At 30.2% G+C, this 16,591-nt stretch overlaps 1 protein-coding gene across 1 annotated transcript; it reads right to left on the reverse strand.

The window, feature by feature from the left end:
• Positions 1-14,251: 14,251 nt before the first annotated feature.
• On the reverse strand, positions 14,252-16,591 carry ABA2 (NAD(P)-binding Rossmann-fold superfamily protein). Its single transcript, XM_039050670.2, has 2 exons — positions 16,357-16,591; positions 14,252-15,162 (listed from the first exon to the last, which is right to left on the reverse strand). The coding sequence occupies exons 1-2, from the start codon at positions 16,392-16,394 to the stop codon at positions 14,358-14,360; spliced, it is 843 nt and encodes a 280-aa protein (XP_038906598.1). The 5' UTR covers positions 16,395-16,591; the 3' UTR covers positions 14,252-14,357.

Consider the following 16,591-nt stretch of genomic DNA (forward strand, 5'->3'; position numbering starts at 1 on the left):
TATCATATAGTTCTAGAATCTTCAATCCATATACTCACCACCTCGATTTGATCAAAGTGTTTTAATGGTTTTACCTAATAAATTCTCAACCTCAGCTTTATACTTCTTGAACTTTTCAAGAGATTCAAACTTATGTTGCTTTAGTTAAACGTATCCATATCTCGAATAATCATTTATGAAGGAGATGAAATATTAAAAACCTCATCTTGCCTTAACATTCATAGGACCACAGAGGTCTGATGTACAAGTATCAAGGGTTCTTTAGCTTTATGACGTTTTCTAGTAAAATGTTTTTTTTTTGTCATTTTGCCTTCTAGGCATGACCCACATACTGATAAAGAATTTTATTCTAACTTGCTTAGAAGTCCACTCTTAATCAATCTCTTAATCCTATTGAGATTTATGTAACCTAATCTTAGATGCCAAAGATGGACATTTTTCTTAAGAGAAATCTTTTTCTTTTATGTTGAGTTGTTACACTTCTGAATATTTTAGTATTTAACAATGCTTTAGAGACTAATAGCCTTAGCACATGTAAACTATTCTCTAAGTTTGCAGAACAAATGTTAACACCATTTTTATAAATAAACCTTTTATTTATGTTAAAAGAAACAATATATTGTTGTTCAAGTAAAATTTTTACAGAAATAAGGTTCCCTTTCAAACCCGAAACCACATAAACATCTTTTACAAGAAGACAAAATTTTCTAGAAGAGTAATTTAACGCCTCTCGCTGCAACCGTTGAGACGACATGCCCTGTTCCAACCCGCATCATCATCTCGCTAGTCCCGAGCTTTTGCCAGGAACTAATTCTCTAAAAAGAAGAACAAATATAATTAGTGGCCTCTGAATCAATTATCCACGCCGAATCATCATTCTTCACTAAAGAGGTTTCCAAAACTAGTAGATTATATTTACCTTGCTTGGCCTTCTTTTTCTCTGCTAAATACTTGGGATAGTTCCTTTTTCAGTGTCCCTCTTGGTTGCAGTGGAAATATTTTTCCTTGGCAACCTTGGCCTTCTTGCCCTTCTGGACCGCAATAGAGTTAGCTTTATTCCCTTTGTTGGGGTTAATGCCCTAAATCTCATAGGTTCCTATAGTTTGTAATTGTATTGTACAAGCTTATTATTTATTTAATAGAATATATGATGTTTTATTTCAAAATTATTTGCTTTAACTACAAACCAATAGACTAACATCCAAGATTATCTTGTAGCTTAAACATGCATGTAGAAACATATGGGTGTATCATGTTTAAGTGATAACCTAAATGGTCTGCAGTAGATGGATAAGGCTAGGTACCTTATCCCGGTGACACTACGAGTATGGCCTGCTTTGTAGGTGTTACAATTGTTGTAAAGTGCTACAAATGATCTAATCCTGATCATTCATGTTTAAACATGTAAGCGGAGATATTCTATCCATAAAATGTTTAGTCTCATTATATAATGTCGTTTATAATAGATACTTACATTTCACTAAGATAACCACAGGTAACATGACTTAAATCCTAAGTGAGTTGTGAACTTTTGCCTATGATGACAGTCCTTTGATTTGTATGGGTGAGAGTGGACAGATCGCCGACTCAATAAGCCTACCATTTTGGGGATTTGTCTGATTGGGGAGCTGGGAACATAGCTACACAATAAGGAATTCATTCCTTCCCCGAGGTTGGGGTAAATAGATAAATTACTTCCTTAAGGGTTGATTCCGAGGCTTGAACAATGTAGTGCCACACCCTCTCCCGGCCCGAGAGGGATTTAGTCATATTTGGACTATGATCTATCGTTCATTAGAGGGATCAGTGTTACTTAAGAAGTTAGATGTAACTACATGGGCAAAATGGTAATTTTGACATAGTTGTACTTACGAGCATTTTGTGAAGGGTCATCATACTGTTGATTGGTTATATCCAATGAACATATAAATATATCTGTAATGCGATGAGTGTAGTTGTCGGTCTTTAGTGGAGTGCCTGACAGTTAATGGACGGTGAATAATTTTATTAAAGAGTTTAATTAATTATTCATGTACCATTGGAGTTTCAAACTATAGGTCCATGAGGTCCCTTTGGTAGCTCAATAGGACTAATGAGAATCAGTATTTGGATTAATTTGAAATTTTCAAATTAATTGAGGGAATTGATTATATATGACATAATTAAGTTATTTTAATTATATGTGATATGAGAGAGAAAAGAAACTAGATTATATTGTATATGATAAAATATTAAAACTATAGTTTATATGTTATATTTGATATAACATATAGTTTAATGTATATATTATATGATAAGTTAATTATCATATATATTAAATGATAATTGAAATAAATATTAAAACTATAAAATTTATTTCTCTGTAAAAATGGGATTTGGGACGTTCCCGCTTCCTCTCAAAGGTTCTTCACCCTTGACCTCCAGTCTTCTTCCTCCACTTTTTAGTGTCAGATGAAGCAAGCACAAACTTAGTTCCAGAGGTCGAGCCTCTATGGAACTTCTTAAAAGAAGTGGTAACATTTGCCTCTCTCTTCTTTCCTTAGCTTTCATCAAAGTCTAACAAGTCTGTAACTCATTAAGAAGGGTGGTCATGGTATAGTCTAGCTTGTTTGTAACAAAATTATAGAATTGAAGGAAACTCTTTGGAAAGTTTCCAGAATAAAGCTAACTTGATTGGCCTCATTAATGACAGTCCCGTTCATTTCAGTCACATTAAAATGAACCATCATATTGAGAACATGTTATCGCATAGATGTCTCCTCTTGCACATGAGCATTGAAAATGAACTTTAGGGCATCATGCTTGATCTGTGAGGACGATTGTCCAAATATCTCTCTCAGTGAATCCATAATCTCGCATGCAGTGGCCATGGATTCATGTTTCTTTGCCCAAATTTCAGTTAAGCTGGCAAGAATATATGCTTTAGCCTTTTCATTTTCCTTTACCCACCTCTCATAAGCATCTAGAACTTTCAAGGTGCATTTTGAACGAAAACTTGAGGACACTCCTCCAGTAAGACAAACCTTGGGTCATCAATGATAAATATTAATTGTGTTTTTTCAACTAGTGTAGTTGTCACGAGTTAATTTATCGACACTTAATAGATTGGTTGTAGCACTAGTCATTTTGAAGTTTGCTGAAACCATACAAATTATTTATATTAGTTCAAAGCATAACCCGTTAAAACCAATCAAATTTAGCAAAATTTAATTGTGCCCCATGTGACATCTAATTTTGCAATGGTGTTTCGGTTAATTAGAATAAAAGCCATTGAAGGGTGATCGTTTGCCCATTGACTGAATTGAAACATTCTCAACCAATCATTACATCAGAATAACTTTTATTCCTATAATGATTAGTCACCATTATTCGGTCAATAAATTATTAACTTGCTTAAAATTTCTTGTAAGTGTAATAGTTCATTTTAGATCTTAAAGTTCTGCCCCAATGAGTCAACCGAAGGGAAAAACTAATTAGGATAAAAACTAAGGAAATTCTATCTATTTCTAGAGTTTATGATTAATTTCATGCAAACACTTTCCGAAGGAGGACACAAGCAAACGATGCCATGAAGCCGAGCATGAAACTTCACAACAAACTAATGAAAGAGATCGCAGGATGTGTTGACACACGTCATTCTCCCACTTACTATAAACACTTTCTCCATTCACCTTTTTATTGACCTTAGCAAACACCCTTTGAAGGGGACACAAGTAAGTGGTGCCATGAGGCCGAGCATAGATCTCACAATGTGAACTTTTTAGGGAAAAAGTGAAAAAAGTTGACATATCATATATATCAATTTTTCTCCCACTAAGTTTTAAACCTAGGGTTCTTTACTTACATAAATCCGGCTAATAATTTATTTGAGTCTATGGTTAAATTGGCCCATTATAACTCTTATATTGGATAGTTTAACAATATATGATTTTTGTTCATTAAACACTTTAATAAACTAAATCATGTATTATATGCTTATAAAATATTTGTCTAATTCACCTTCCAGGTCGGTTCCCAGGTAGAGTTGTTCGATTTTCGTCAGCTTAAATACCCCAACCTTAGATAGAATCTTCCTTATACACAAGTCTCTTATAGACAATTATTTTATAAATTTAATCTTTTATTGTTTTCAATTAAATCCTATTAAAAAAAATAAAAGATTAATCTATTTCTAATCATATTTGAAATATTTTAACATAAGTCTAGGTGAATTAATTTTAGACCATTTAAAATTACTTAAGACCTATGTTTGTATGCGATTCTTGAATATAGATTTTAATCTAATTTATTAAACTTATACCCATTATAAAATAATGAAAAATTAAAGCCTATAATCATGCATCTAATAACATTAATCAAATATAACACTTATATAAACTAAGTACTATCATGCTCAATACAATTAAGTTTCATCATATAATATAACACTTATATTATTCAATAATGAAAATAAAACATATATGTCATTCAACCATATAATATAACATTTATACTATAGTATGATGCATGTATATGCTTAAAGATACATGCTATCATATAATATAACATCTATATTCATTAAGATACATGAACATGCTTATAACATCATGCAACTATATAATATAACATTTATATTAAATATGATGCATGATAATTGTTTGTCCTAAGGTGGGATTTTAAGAACTATATGACATACATTATGCAACATATAAATTTAATCATACATCACATGTAAAATTAAATAAATATCAAGAATAGACCAAATTTTGACACCTTTAAAATTAATTAAATCAACATAATATTTATATTAATTTAATTAATTAAAAAATAAATAACATTAAAAATGAAACTAAAGCAAATAACTTCTGAAGGAACTGCCTTCATGAACGAACCCACAACCTCTGAATCTGATTGCAAGCACGCCTGAAGTACGAAGCTGGAGCATTGCAACACTCCATTCGAGTGTCACAACACTAATCTGAAAGTTGCCATAGCGTAGTGCTACGCTGCTTGCACTGATCTGCTTTACGCCCTGGTATAGAATGCATGATTTGCTTTATTCTGAGTTTGATCTTGCTCCGTTTTACACTGATCTCTTCAGCAACACTTGCTCCACGACCGACATGGACTTACAAACTCGATAGCAAGAATTAAAATGCCTAAAACAACAGTTTCTTACAACTTTAATCAACATTAAAGTAGTATATCTAAGTGCCAAAACTTGAAATTAACTACTTTTGCAAACCAACATTCACAATGCAGTAAACACCCACCATTTCTCTAATATTTGTCCAAAAAGAAATACAGAGACATAATCTGGCTTTGATACCAATTGAAGAATTTAAATTCTTAGCGGAAGCGAGTAATCAGCTTGTGCCAATGAATTTTATTTTGGAAAAAACTTCAAAAATAGAGAAATAATACAGAGTTCGAATAAACATTAAATTTACTTATAAGCATGCTTTTATATACAGAGAGGATGGGAAGAAAAAATTGTACTTACCCTTGTAGAATAACCTTCTTCATGATATTCCTCTCCAATGTCATGATCATTGCCCTCTACAAACACATCAAGAAACTCTTTTAAAAACCACAATAAGATCTTCATTACTCATGATAAGAACTAGAAGAAATCGTAAGTTTTTTAAGTTTTGGTGAAGGAATGAGAGTTTTTGAGAGAATTCTTGGGAGGAGGGAAACTTGCAAAGAAAAATCATGTTCTCTCTATTCTTTTATAAAATTCTCCATGGTTCTTATGTATGAGAGAGAATGAGAGAGTTATTCAAAATAACTCTTCTATAATTTTGTTGGGAGTTATTCCTTTTTTTTATAATTAATTAAATACATTAAATCTAATGTAAATCAAAATAATTTTAATTAATTTAACTATATATTAAATCTTATTTAATATATGGTTAAATAAATATAATTAATTAATTAACGAATCAATAATATTCTCTCACATAACCTATAGTTTTAATATGAGTCTTATTCATATTAATTTTGACCTATAATTTTATATGAATCACAATCATATAACTAATAATTGAATCCTATTCAAATATTTATCTCTCTCATCAAACTTTATATTATAATGTATATTATATTAGTTGTATCTCATGCAATTAATTTCCTTAATTAATTTGAACAATTCAAATTAATCCAAAATTAATTGATTCTCATTTAACTCTTAATGAGCTAGTAAGGAAACTTTATGGGCCTACATATTAAAAACTTTAATGATATGAGATTAATTAATTAAATTCTTTAATCAAAGAATCAATATTCATTAACTGTCGAACACTCTACTAAAGACCGATAGTTGCACTCTTCGCACTATTATATTTCCGTGTCTATGAATATAACCAATCAACAGTAAGTTGACCCTTAAAAAACTGCTCGCAATTACAGTTGGATCAAATTACTATTTTACCCCTGTAGTTACATCTAACTTCTTAAATACCACCGATCCCTCTAATGAACAATTAGTTATAGTCCAACTATAAACTAGACCCCTCTTTGGCCAATGAGAGGGTGAGGCGCCTCATTGTTCAAGACCCGGAATCAACCCTTAAGAGAGTAATTTATCTACTTTTTCTTAAGATGGGAAGGGGGGAATTTCATCTTGTGAAGTTGTGTTCCCAACTCCCTACTCAGAAAAATCCCAAAATGGTAGTCATATTGAGTTAGCGAATCTTGCTACTCTCACCTATATAGATTAAAGGATCACCCATATTGACGTTCATAACTCACTCAGGATAAATGTCAAGCTACCTATGGTCATCCTAGTGAAATGTAAGTTTCTTCAAGTAACAGTGTTATAAAGAGAGACAAATCATTTTGTGGTCCGGTATTATACAAACTCTTTGCATAGGATACTCTCACTCACATGTTTCCACATGAACGATCAAGAGCAGATCATTTGTAACACTTACAATAATTGTAACAATTACAAAGTGGGTCATATCCGTAGTGTCATCAGATACCCAACATTGTCCATACACTACAGACTATTCAAGATATTACTTAAATATGATCCACTTATATGTCAACCATATATATGTTTAAGTTATATTAAATAATCTTGGATCTTAGTTTATTGGATTTGTGTTAATACAGACTAAATATCGAATAAAATAACACTTTATTTTATTAAATAATTAATTCGTGTACAAATAACTTACAAACTACGAAACCCACAAGATTTAAGACATCAACCCCAACAGTAGATGTATTGCCCCCTTAAATGCTGACTCCGAGTCTTGAACAATTGGGCCCCTCCTTCTTCTTGGTCCGAGAGGGATTTGTTTATGATAGAACGATAAACAGATTGTTCATTAGAGTATTAGTGTGACTTAAGAAGCAAGAGGTAATTATAGGGATAAAACGATAATTTGATCCAACTATAATTACGAGCAGTTCGTGACACTACAGGAACAAAGACCTACGATAGCTTAAAAAAAAACTATAATAGGTCTTTCATAGCATTTTCTGCACAGTCATGTTAGTCCAAGCTATTGTATGAGACTTTTTATAGCATTTTTAAAATGCTATAAAAAGTCCAACATTTTTATAGCCTTTAGTAGCTTGCTATGAAATACTTGATTTTTTTTTTTATAGCATTCTGCAAACAATATTTGATCTTTTAAAATGTAATATAGATTTTTGAAAAAGCTATGAAAATACTTTTGTACCCAAAATATGAGGTCATTGTTTGTCCATTATAGCATTTATTTTTAGCTACAACTATTTGTTTAATGAAAGCTATAATAAGCTTAAAAAAAGTTATTTCCATAGCTTTTATAAAACTTTTATCGCTTTTCTTAAGAACTTGCTTCTCAAATATGTTCATATTGTTATTACTGTGTTTTAAACCTTGCTACATAGTAAAGTGAAAAAAATATATTAATAATTCACAGAACCAAATATAAGCATTCATACAAGATTCATATTGTAAAAAGAGAGAGATATACTAATGAGTATATCATACATTTGGAGATGATCAAAATATAAACTTTATTAATTATAAAATGTTGATATAAAAATCTAATTAACTTTACCTTAGTTATATTTGTTGTCTAGACGTTGAATGCATTGATAGTCCTTTGACAACCTACAAAAAATCATTAAGTTAAGTAAAATTATTCAAATTAAGAACAATAATAATAAACATATACATACAATTTAAGACTTTGTACTACCAATTGTTTCTTGGGTGTGTATCTTATGTTCAATCAGCAAATGCAAAATTTGACAACTTTTCATATAATTGGAGATCAATGTATCTTTTACTAAACATCTTTTATGTATTAGAAAATTTTCCATTGAATAGAAATTAAAATTGCACGAGACGACAATGCTATAATAGGGTAGTATTTATTGTAGTGTGATGAGTTGACTAATTGGTAATGGTTATATCCATGAACACGAGAATATTCTACCGTGCGAAGAGTGCATTTGTGGGTCTTTAATGGAGTGACCTACAATTAGTGAATGTTGATTAATTTTAATTAAAGAGTTTAATTAATTAATCTCATATCATTGGAGCTTCTAATTTGTAGATTCATTAGGTCCCTTTATTAGCTCACTAAGGATAAAACAAGGCATATTTAGTTTTTGAAGAATTTGAATTATTCAAATTATAAGGGAATTTATGTTAATTGTATATAATATAATTAATAGAATGTATATACATACATTATATTATAAAATTAATTTTGAATGAGATTCAAAATTAAACTATATAATATGAGAGAATAATGTATTTGAATAAGATTCAAACATTAAATAATATGAATGTGACGCATATTAAAACTATGGGTTAAATTTAATATGAATGAGATTCATATTAAAACAATAAGTTTAATTTAATGTGAATGAGATTCATATTAAAAATATAGTTTATGAGAGGAAAATACACTTGGATATGATTCAAATATAATATTAATCAATTATATTAATTAATAATTATTATTTAATTTTATTTGATCTAATTTAATCAATTAAATAATAATTCCCCTACAGTTACACGAGTGTTAATGTGAGTGAGGAGGGGAGTTAACTCTCCTCATTGTTATGTAGTATTGAGGATTGAAAAGTTCTCTTTCTCTCTCAATTCTCTCTCAATCACAAATTACTCTAAAAAATTTGCAGAGAAAGATTTCTTCGGTAAAAGTTCAAAAACTCTTTCCTGTTTTCTAAAAAGAGGTTCCTACAAACCTTTTTTTACCGGAGAATAGTGGAGAAGATCTTGTAGTGGTGTTTTGTTCGAGATCCAAGAAGAGTTGCAGAGATCATGATTACAGTGAAGCATTGGAGAAGACTGAAGATCAGTCTTTAAAGGTAATCTTTTTCCCTTAAAGTTCTTCATAGTCAAAAGCATGCTTAATTAAATATGTTTAAATTTCTCTGTGTTTTCTATAAATTCGAAACAAATTAAAAGTATAGGCAATCAATTGCTTCCTCACGGGGGGATTCGATCCCTTGAAGTTCCTATTTTTGAATTATGTGATTCAAACATTACAAATTTTGAAAACTAACATTTTTATGTTTTATTGTATTCAAATTTTGAATTATAAATTTAAAATGTAGAATTATATTAAATAAGATAAAAAGATTTAGATGTATAATATATCATATTATAAACTCAATTATTTTCTAAAGTTAAAATATTTATTATATAATATATTATAAATATATAATATTACAATATAATAAATATACAAAACACTTTAACTTAAAACATATTCATAAATAAATTAATAATAGTTTATTGTCAACTAATATTAGTAGGTAACTACAATTAGTTTTATGATTTATAAACATAATATCAAACACATTTTAAATAATGGTTAAAATTATAATTCAGTTTTTGAATTCGTTATCAAACAAATATTAGAAAACATGAAATACAACTCAAATTTTATTGAATCATTGTTTTCAAATTCTCTACCAAACAGGTTATAAACTTCTTTATTTGAACAACTAATCAAGATGTTCACTATGTTTTAAAAATGTGTAATGTCCTTTCATATTATGTATTTTTCTATCAAACATGCCATTAACTTCTTTATTTGAACAACTAATCACACTAATTTAGGGAGTCTTTTTAAATATCAAAAGCACTTTTGAAACTTCATATTTAGAACTTTTTGCTATAAAATGTAAATATTTTTTAGAATTTTTTTATTTATAAGAATTTCCCATAATTTTTATCCGTTTATTCTCTAAATTTTGAAGAGTAAAAAAAAGAGGGAGTCCACATCCTCTCTCTCTATATAAATTGATAAAATTTTCCAAATCAACAAGTTAAACTTATCATTTAACAACCACATCATTTTACCAACGGTCTAAGTAACCTCAAGGACTACTTAGAATTATTTCTCAAACCTCGGAAATTAAAATGTTAATCTTGAAACTTTAGGGATCATATAGACATCAAGTTCAAACTTCAAGGACTGAAAGTGCATTTTATCCTAATTTAAATTTTAAAGACCAAAAGTGTTGGTTTTAAAAATTTAGGAACCAAATTGATAATGTACCTTGTGAGTTATTTACAGGGTGTTAGTTTAGGGCTTCAATCAAACTAAGTATTTTGATAATAACAAACTCCAGTTATGGTACTAATACTTTTTTTAGTGTTTCAAAGTATTCATTTTGTAAAGCTCAAAAAGACGATTCCAATACATCTTGAGTTGTTCGAATCAGAGCTACAAAAAAGATATGAGTAAAAGAAGATTGAAAAAAAATTTCAATGCAGTCGATGACATGGTGGTGACATCGCAAACTTGGACCAACCGTAAGACGATATGTGGTGAGTTGTTGAACAGAGAAGAATAGAAAAAAAGGAGATGAAAAGAAAAAGGAAAAGACAAGAGAAAATGCGGACCACACAAGATTATAACATGTGACATCCCAAACCTATTAAAAAAGAAGAAGAAGTGGGAAACATATTCCATCTCTAAAATTCTTTCTAAAATTAATTTATTTTATTTTCTCTTCCCATTTAATCTCAACCATCCATCCTTTTAACTTAGATTCAATGGTTGAGGTTAAACCCTTTATTTTATTTGTTTATTTATTTATTTTTGTAATTAATCATTCATCTATCCTTGTAGCCATCTTTCAAAAAATTAGAGCAACCTCATTCCTTCCTTGATCCATCCTTCAAGTGCCCAAAAGCTCAAAATTTTTTCATTGTTTTCAATTTTTACAAGTGTACTAGTTTATAGAAAAATTATTAGAGTATTGTGGAGCAAAACTTGTGAATCTTACATACTTACAGATGATTTTTATTTTATTTTATTTTATTATTGAAATTTTGTATTAAGGTGTGGGTACACCTTGGATTGTGAGAAAAAAACAATTGGTTAGATCGTGAACAAGTGAAAAGGATCCGAATTTCTGTTTAGCCTGAATGAAGAAAAAAAGTTGTGTAGGTTTTGTTCTCACCTACAAGAGAATAAAATAACCAAAGAGTCTTGGAGAGTGGACGTAGTTACATTGTCAAACCACTATAAATTCAATATCTTTTTTCCTCTAAACTCTTCACTTATGCACTTAGTTTATTTCTCATTTTTAGATTGCATGTTAGGATTATTTTGTCGAGTCGCATAATTGTGATATATGTTACTAATTAGAATAGGTTGTTTAGTATTATTTAATTTTCTTAAATTAAATTTCAAATTTAGTTGTCACGTTTAGAATTTTAAAATTAAAATTAGTAGACAAAACCATATTCACCCCTTCTAATGTTGCTATTAGATCTTATATAGGATAGTTTACTTATTACTAATTTTGTAATTTACTTACTCTACCTTAAAACTTGACCTTTATACTTTTGATAAGGCGTATTTGTGACATCCCAAATAAAAGAAGTTTAAATTTCATGGTCCAAAAACATATTTACTCCTTTCAATTCTCGATAGGGTTAAGAAATTAAAAAGAGATAAAGCTACTACATATAAGAATGAGGGCCTTCATTATATTAAGAGTTAGTCCAATTTCTCGATTTTAGAGGCAATTGAAAAGAAATTGAGCCGATTGATTTTATAAAATAGGGAACCAAACCAATGCCTAATGAAGGACAGAACTAATGATTTGAGTTTTGATTGGATTGGTTTTCATTTTCCGTCCAATTGTTCCTCCTCCTCTTATTTTATTTTATTTTAAATTTTAAAATTTATTTTAGATTTGTTTTGAATTAGACAATTTTTTTCCAAATTAAAATTTGGCCAATTTCTTTTGTAGATTTTAATCGGGTATTTTTGTTTATTTCCTTTTAAATAATAATAATTAGGTCTTTTTTTTTTTTTCTTCTTAATAATAACATACATGCACCATAATAACTAAAATACTAAAAATAAAAGTAATACTACAATATATCGTTCATATTAATGATACATTGTCCATCCAAATTCAAAATTATATATATAGCATCGGTTTGGTATCGATTGATCTTTTAATAAAAAATTGAACCAAACCAATAATTTTTAGTTTCCAAATATAAATAAATACGTCAAATTTTATACCAAAAAATTAAACTAAACTAATCGATTGACTTGAATCCGTTCAATTGGTGGGGTTTTTGATTTTTTTGTTACATTCCTAGATGAAAAAGTGGAGGTTGGTGGAATTTTCACATGAAACATATGGCGATTTTCTTGACAAAAATGTGGGCTTGCTGGTGCACTGTAACAACATAGCTATTCAATTGGCTGACATTACATATATGGAACTCATGCCACTTTGCATATGGAAATTGTAGATTCTAAAATTGTTTGGATTTTATTACACGACCAACATCACCATGTTTGGTCCAAGGAATAAGAGTTGAAATGAGCAAAACCAATATTTATGAGAAAAAAATGGGGTGGCTAACCATATGGTAATTGTCAGACAAGTTTTTCATCTTTTATCAATAGCACATTTTTTTGGCCGAGTGTTTTAAATTGTTCATCTTGGTGTATCTCGGTCAGAATCGATATCGAGACGAAAACAAACATTTAGTTGCTTTTTGACTCTCTTGGTGGAATCCCGAACATAGTCTTTTCAATTATTATGTATGTAATCCTTTTCGAATTCTATGTTCCAATATCCGTTCATATCTCATCAGACAAAGAAATAAAAAAACAGATTTAAATGGATATTGAAATAAGATTTATCAAAATAAGATTTGGGGATCTAAAATTACATAAAATGTAGGAAAAATTACGTAAAAATAAGAATTATCACAGTCTCATCTTGGTCTGGATTCCACTAAGAAATCTCGAAAAATATTAAATTTTTGTGCAAGGTGAAAAACTTTGAGGACTATTTCTGACAATTTTCCTTAACCGACCCATGCCGTAGACCGTGCAATAGAAAAACATAAACTCTACAATTTATCAACTTCTTACCTTGGGTCCCACAACTTTTAAGTCCTCATAACTACACACGTGGCTGCCAACACTTCCTTACAAATTTAGATAGAATTTTGTCCTCTTAGGCTCATCGCTCAAATGACATTCACATGGGATATATGCTTTGTTCCATGATTTTGTTTTGTTTTCTTGTATGTCTCCTAAAAAATCAAATGAAAAAACTAATAATAAAAAGTAATAGCTATGAAATAAAATAACTATATAAATGCAATATAATAATTTAATTTCCTAATGCAAATATATGACCGTTATGTTACGTATACTAAACAATTCATCACTAGAATTAATAACTGATCACTAAAATTCCGTTTAATAAATTTTTTTTATTTTTGATAACTATATTATTTTTTTATTTTTTTTATTTTTGAAAATTAAACTTATAGACACTACGCTTACCTCCAAAATTCTTCATTTGTTTTCTACTTTTCATCAAAGATTTAAAAAATCAAGTCAAATTTTGAGAATTAAAAAAAGTTTCTTTCAAAAAGTTGTTTTTATTTTTAAAATTGGACTAAGAATTCAATCATTATATTTAAGAAATATGCAAATCGTTATAAGAAAATGTGAATGAAATAGGATTAATTTTAAAAAAACAAAAATAAAAAACTAAATGATTACGAAACAGGAGCATGAATAACACATGCATAATACAATTGTTAAAAATATGAAGTTCAACTCATTCATATTTGATCACAAGATGACATGATTTTGATAACAACATGAAAAATCTAAATTTTAATTTGACAAACTACAAACAAGAGAAGGACAAATAAGGAAAATAAAATATATATAGAGAAAAGTATACCAAAGAATGTGTTAAAAATATTAATATAAGCTTATAACATTCAATATATAAACATAATGGATATTTTTATTAAATAACATATAGAATCATAAATCTTAGGTTTGTAGTCACCATATACGATATAAACTCATTCCTTCTAAAGACTACGTTGATCATTTGAAAACACGAAGCGAGTGATTTACACGAGTGAAGCCACCATCAACAAGGAGATTGTCTCCGCTGATGTATCGAGCCTCGTCGCTAGCCAAGAACAAGACAGCATTGGCAACATCTTCAACCTCAAGTTCTACTCCCTGCAAATTAGCATTCTTTTTAGCAAACTCACGAAAATCTGTAAACACATCCTCAGTTCTCTCCTCTTCAGGCAAGTGAGCTACAGACAATCCCGTTGGAACCCCGTAAGGAGAGACACAATTTACACGAATTCCATGTTGTCCAAGCTCGGCTGCAACACTCCTCGTAAGCCCCAATACGGCATGCTTCGAACCTACGTAATGATGGGGCCCTATTCCTCCTATGACGCTACCAACGCTGCCGAGTGATATGATCGATCCTTGCTTGCGCGGAATCATTACACTAGCAGCATACTTCATTCCCATGAAAACTGCCTTCACATTTATATCAAACACCCTCTCGAACTCCGATACATCGACATTGCGAATATCGGACGAGGGGGTGCCCGAGATCCCAGCATTGTTCACCATTATGTCAAGTGTACCGAATTTACTTACTGTCAAGTCGACTGCACGACGAATATCCTCTTCCACAGTGACATCACAATGAGAATAATAAGTGTTCGAGTCTTTGTCGCCACCGAGGTTTTCATGGAGACGATAACCGGGCTCGTCCTGCACATCGACGAAACAAACCTTTGCACCATGTCTGTGGAAGAGGCGCACAATGGCCTCTCCAATGCCAGAGGCTCCACCAGTGACTAATGCCACTTTCCCTAATAACCTGAAAATGGGAAGAATCAATCAAGAGTTCGTATTCAAACACTTCCACATTCCTATACCAAATCTAAAGAGAGATTATCTATGGTTACGATCATAACGAATGAAAAGCTAACTGACAATCGAATGTAACAACGCATAGCGACCTCATTTCCATCAAGAATTTGCTGAGAAATCCTTTGTTTATCCTTCAATCAAGACCTTTATCATGGTGCAAACTGATCTTGGTAAAAAAATTTACAGTAAAGCGACCATTCTTTTCTTTTCTTTTCGTCATTTTATACGATACAATCGACTCCGTTCGCCATTCGGGATTCGAAAGCCAACCGTAGTGTTAAAATACTTCGTCTAGTTCTGCTTTTGCAGGTGTGGAATGAGCATAAGCTAGCAAAACAATTGGGGGTTCCAAATCCAGCAAACAGCTAGAAGTTCATTTTATTTGGTACAATTAACAAACTAAGCAAGTTTTAAGAACAGAAATCAATTTTCATATCGCCAACTCACTATTGAACCGAAAAACTAATACTAATGACATGACACAAGTTTGAACACAATGATCATCTCCTAGTGTAATCAACTTAAGTTTATGGTTATGGAAAATTTAATTATATGATATTTCTTTTGCTTTCTTGGATTGTTATTCACAAATGTTCAGTAGTCATACAAATTAAGAAAAATGTTAGAAAATTAAATTTCAACAGAATATTTGAAAAGTTAGTTTGATAAAGATTCTATTTTTAGTTAATTTCTCCCACTGCCATGATTCAAAACATTCCAGGAACATCCTATAATCAATTTTTTTTTTTTTTAAATAATTGTCTTTTAAAACATGATTATCTACTCTAAAAGAACCAAAATTACTTAAAAAGAGCAACCATGAACCAAATAAAATCTATAAATAAACCTATAAAAAACAAGCACTGAGTTGTATCAACAACAGAGTAAATCAACCCTTTTTGGAACTAAGAAATGAAATTGAAAAGCAAATCAAAAGGATTTGACATCAAAGCTTCAAAATCCAAAAAGGGTCAGAAATTAAAGAAACAAAAACAAAAGAAAGGAAGCTCTTTTAAAGGTTGGGTTTGTAGAAAAGGGCAGATCCATAATAAGAGAGGTTCAGATTTGAAAACCCAGAAAGATGAATCAAACAAAAGAGACAAAAAGAAGAAGAAAGATAAGGAAAGGATATGGAAATTACCTTTGGGTAATGAGAGAAGATGATTGAAGAGTGGCCATTAATGCTCTGTTTTTTTCTTCTTTTTTCTTCTTCTTCTTCTTCTTCTTCTTCAGTTTGAGAATGTGTTTTTTCTGAGAAATGAAAGTGATAAAAATAAAAATGTGTGTTTGTTTGTCGGTTTGTCTAAATGGCAGGAAACGACAGTTTGCACATGATTTGGACTTATGATGTCTCCACAGAGACACACCTAATTGGA

The sequence above is a fragment of the Benincasa hispida genome, chromosome 12 (assembly GCF_027475165.1).
Source record: "Benincasa hispida cultivar pf3 chromosome 12, pf3_genome.v1.1, whole genome shotgun sequence".
NCBI classification, from domain to species: Eukaryota; Viridiplantae; Streptophyta; class Magnoliopsida; order Cucurbitales; family Cucurbitaceae; genus Benincasa; species Benincasa hispida.

What these genes read in the sequence shown, in the direction of transcription:
- ABA2 (XM_039050670.2), bottom strand. Translation starts at nt 16,394, where the DNA reads ATGGCCACTCTTCAATCATCTTCTCTCATTACCCAAAG. An exon ending in TCTTCTCTCATTACCCAAAG is followed by an intron (nt 15,163 to 16,356) that starts GTAATTTCCATA and finishes TCCCATTTTCAG; the next exon opens with GTTATTAGGGAAAGTGGCAT.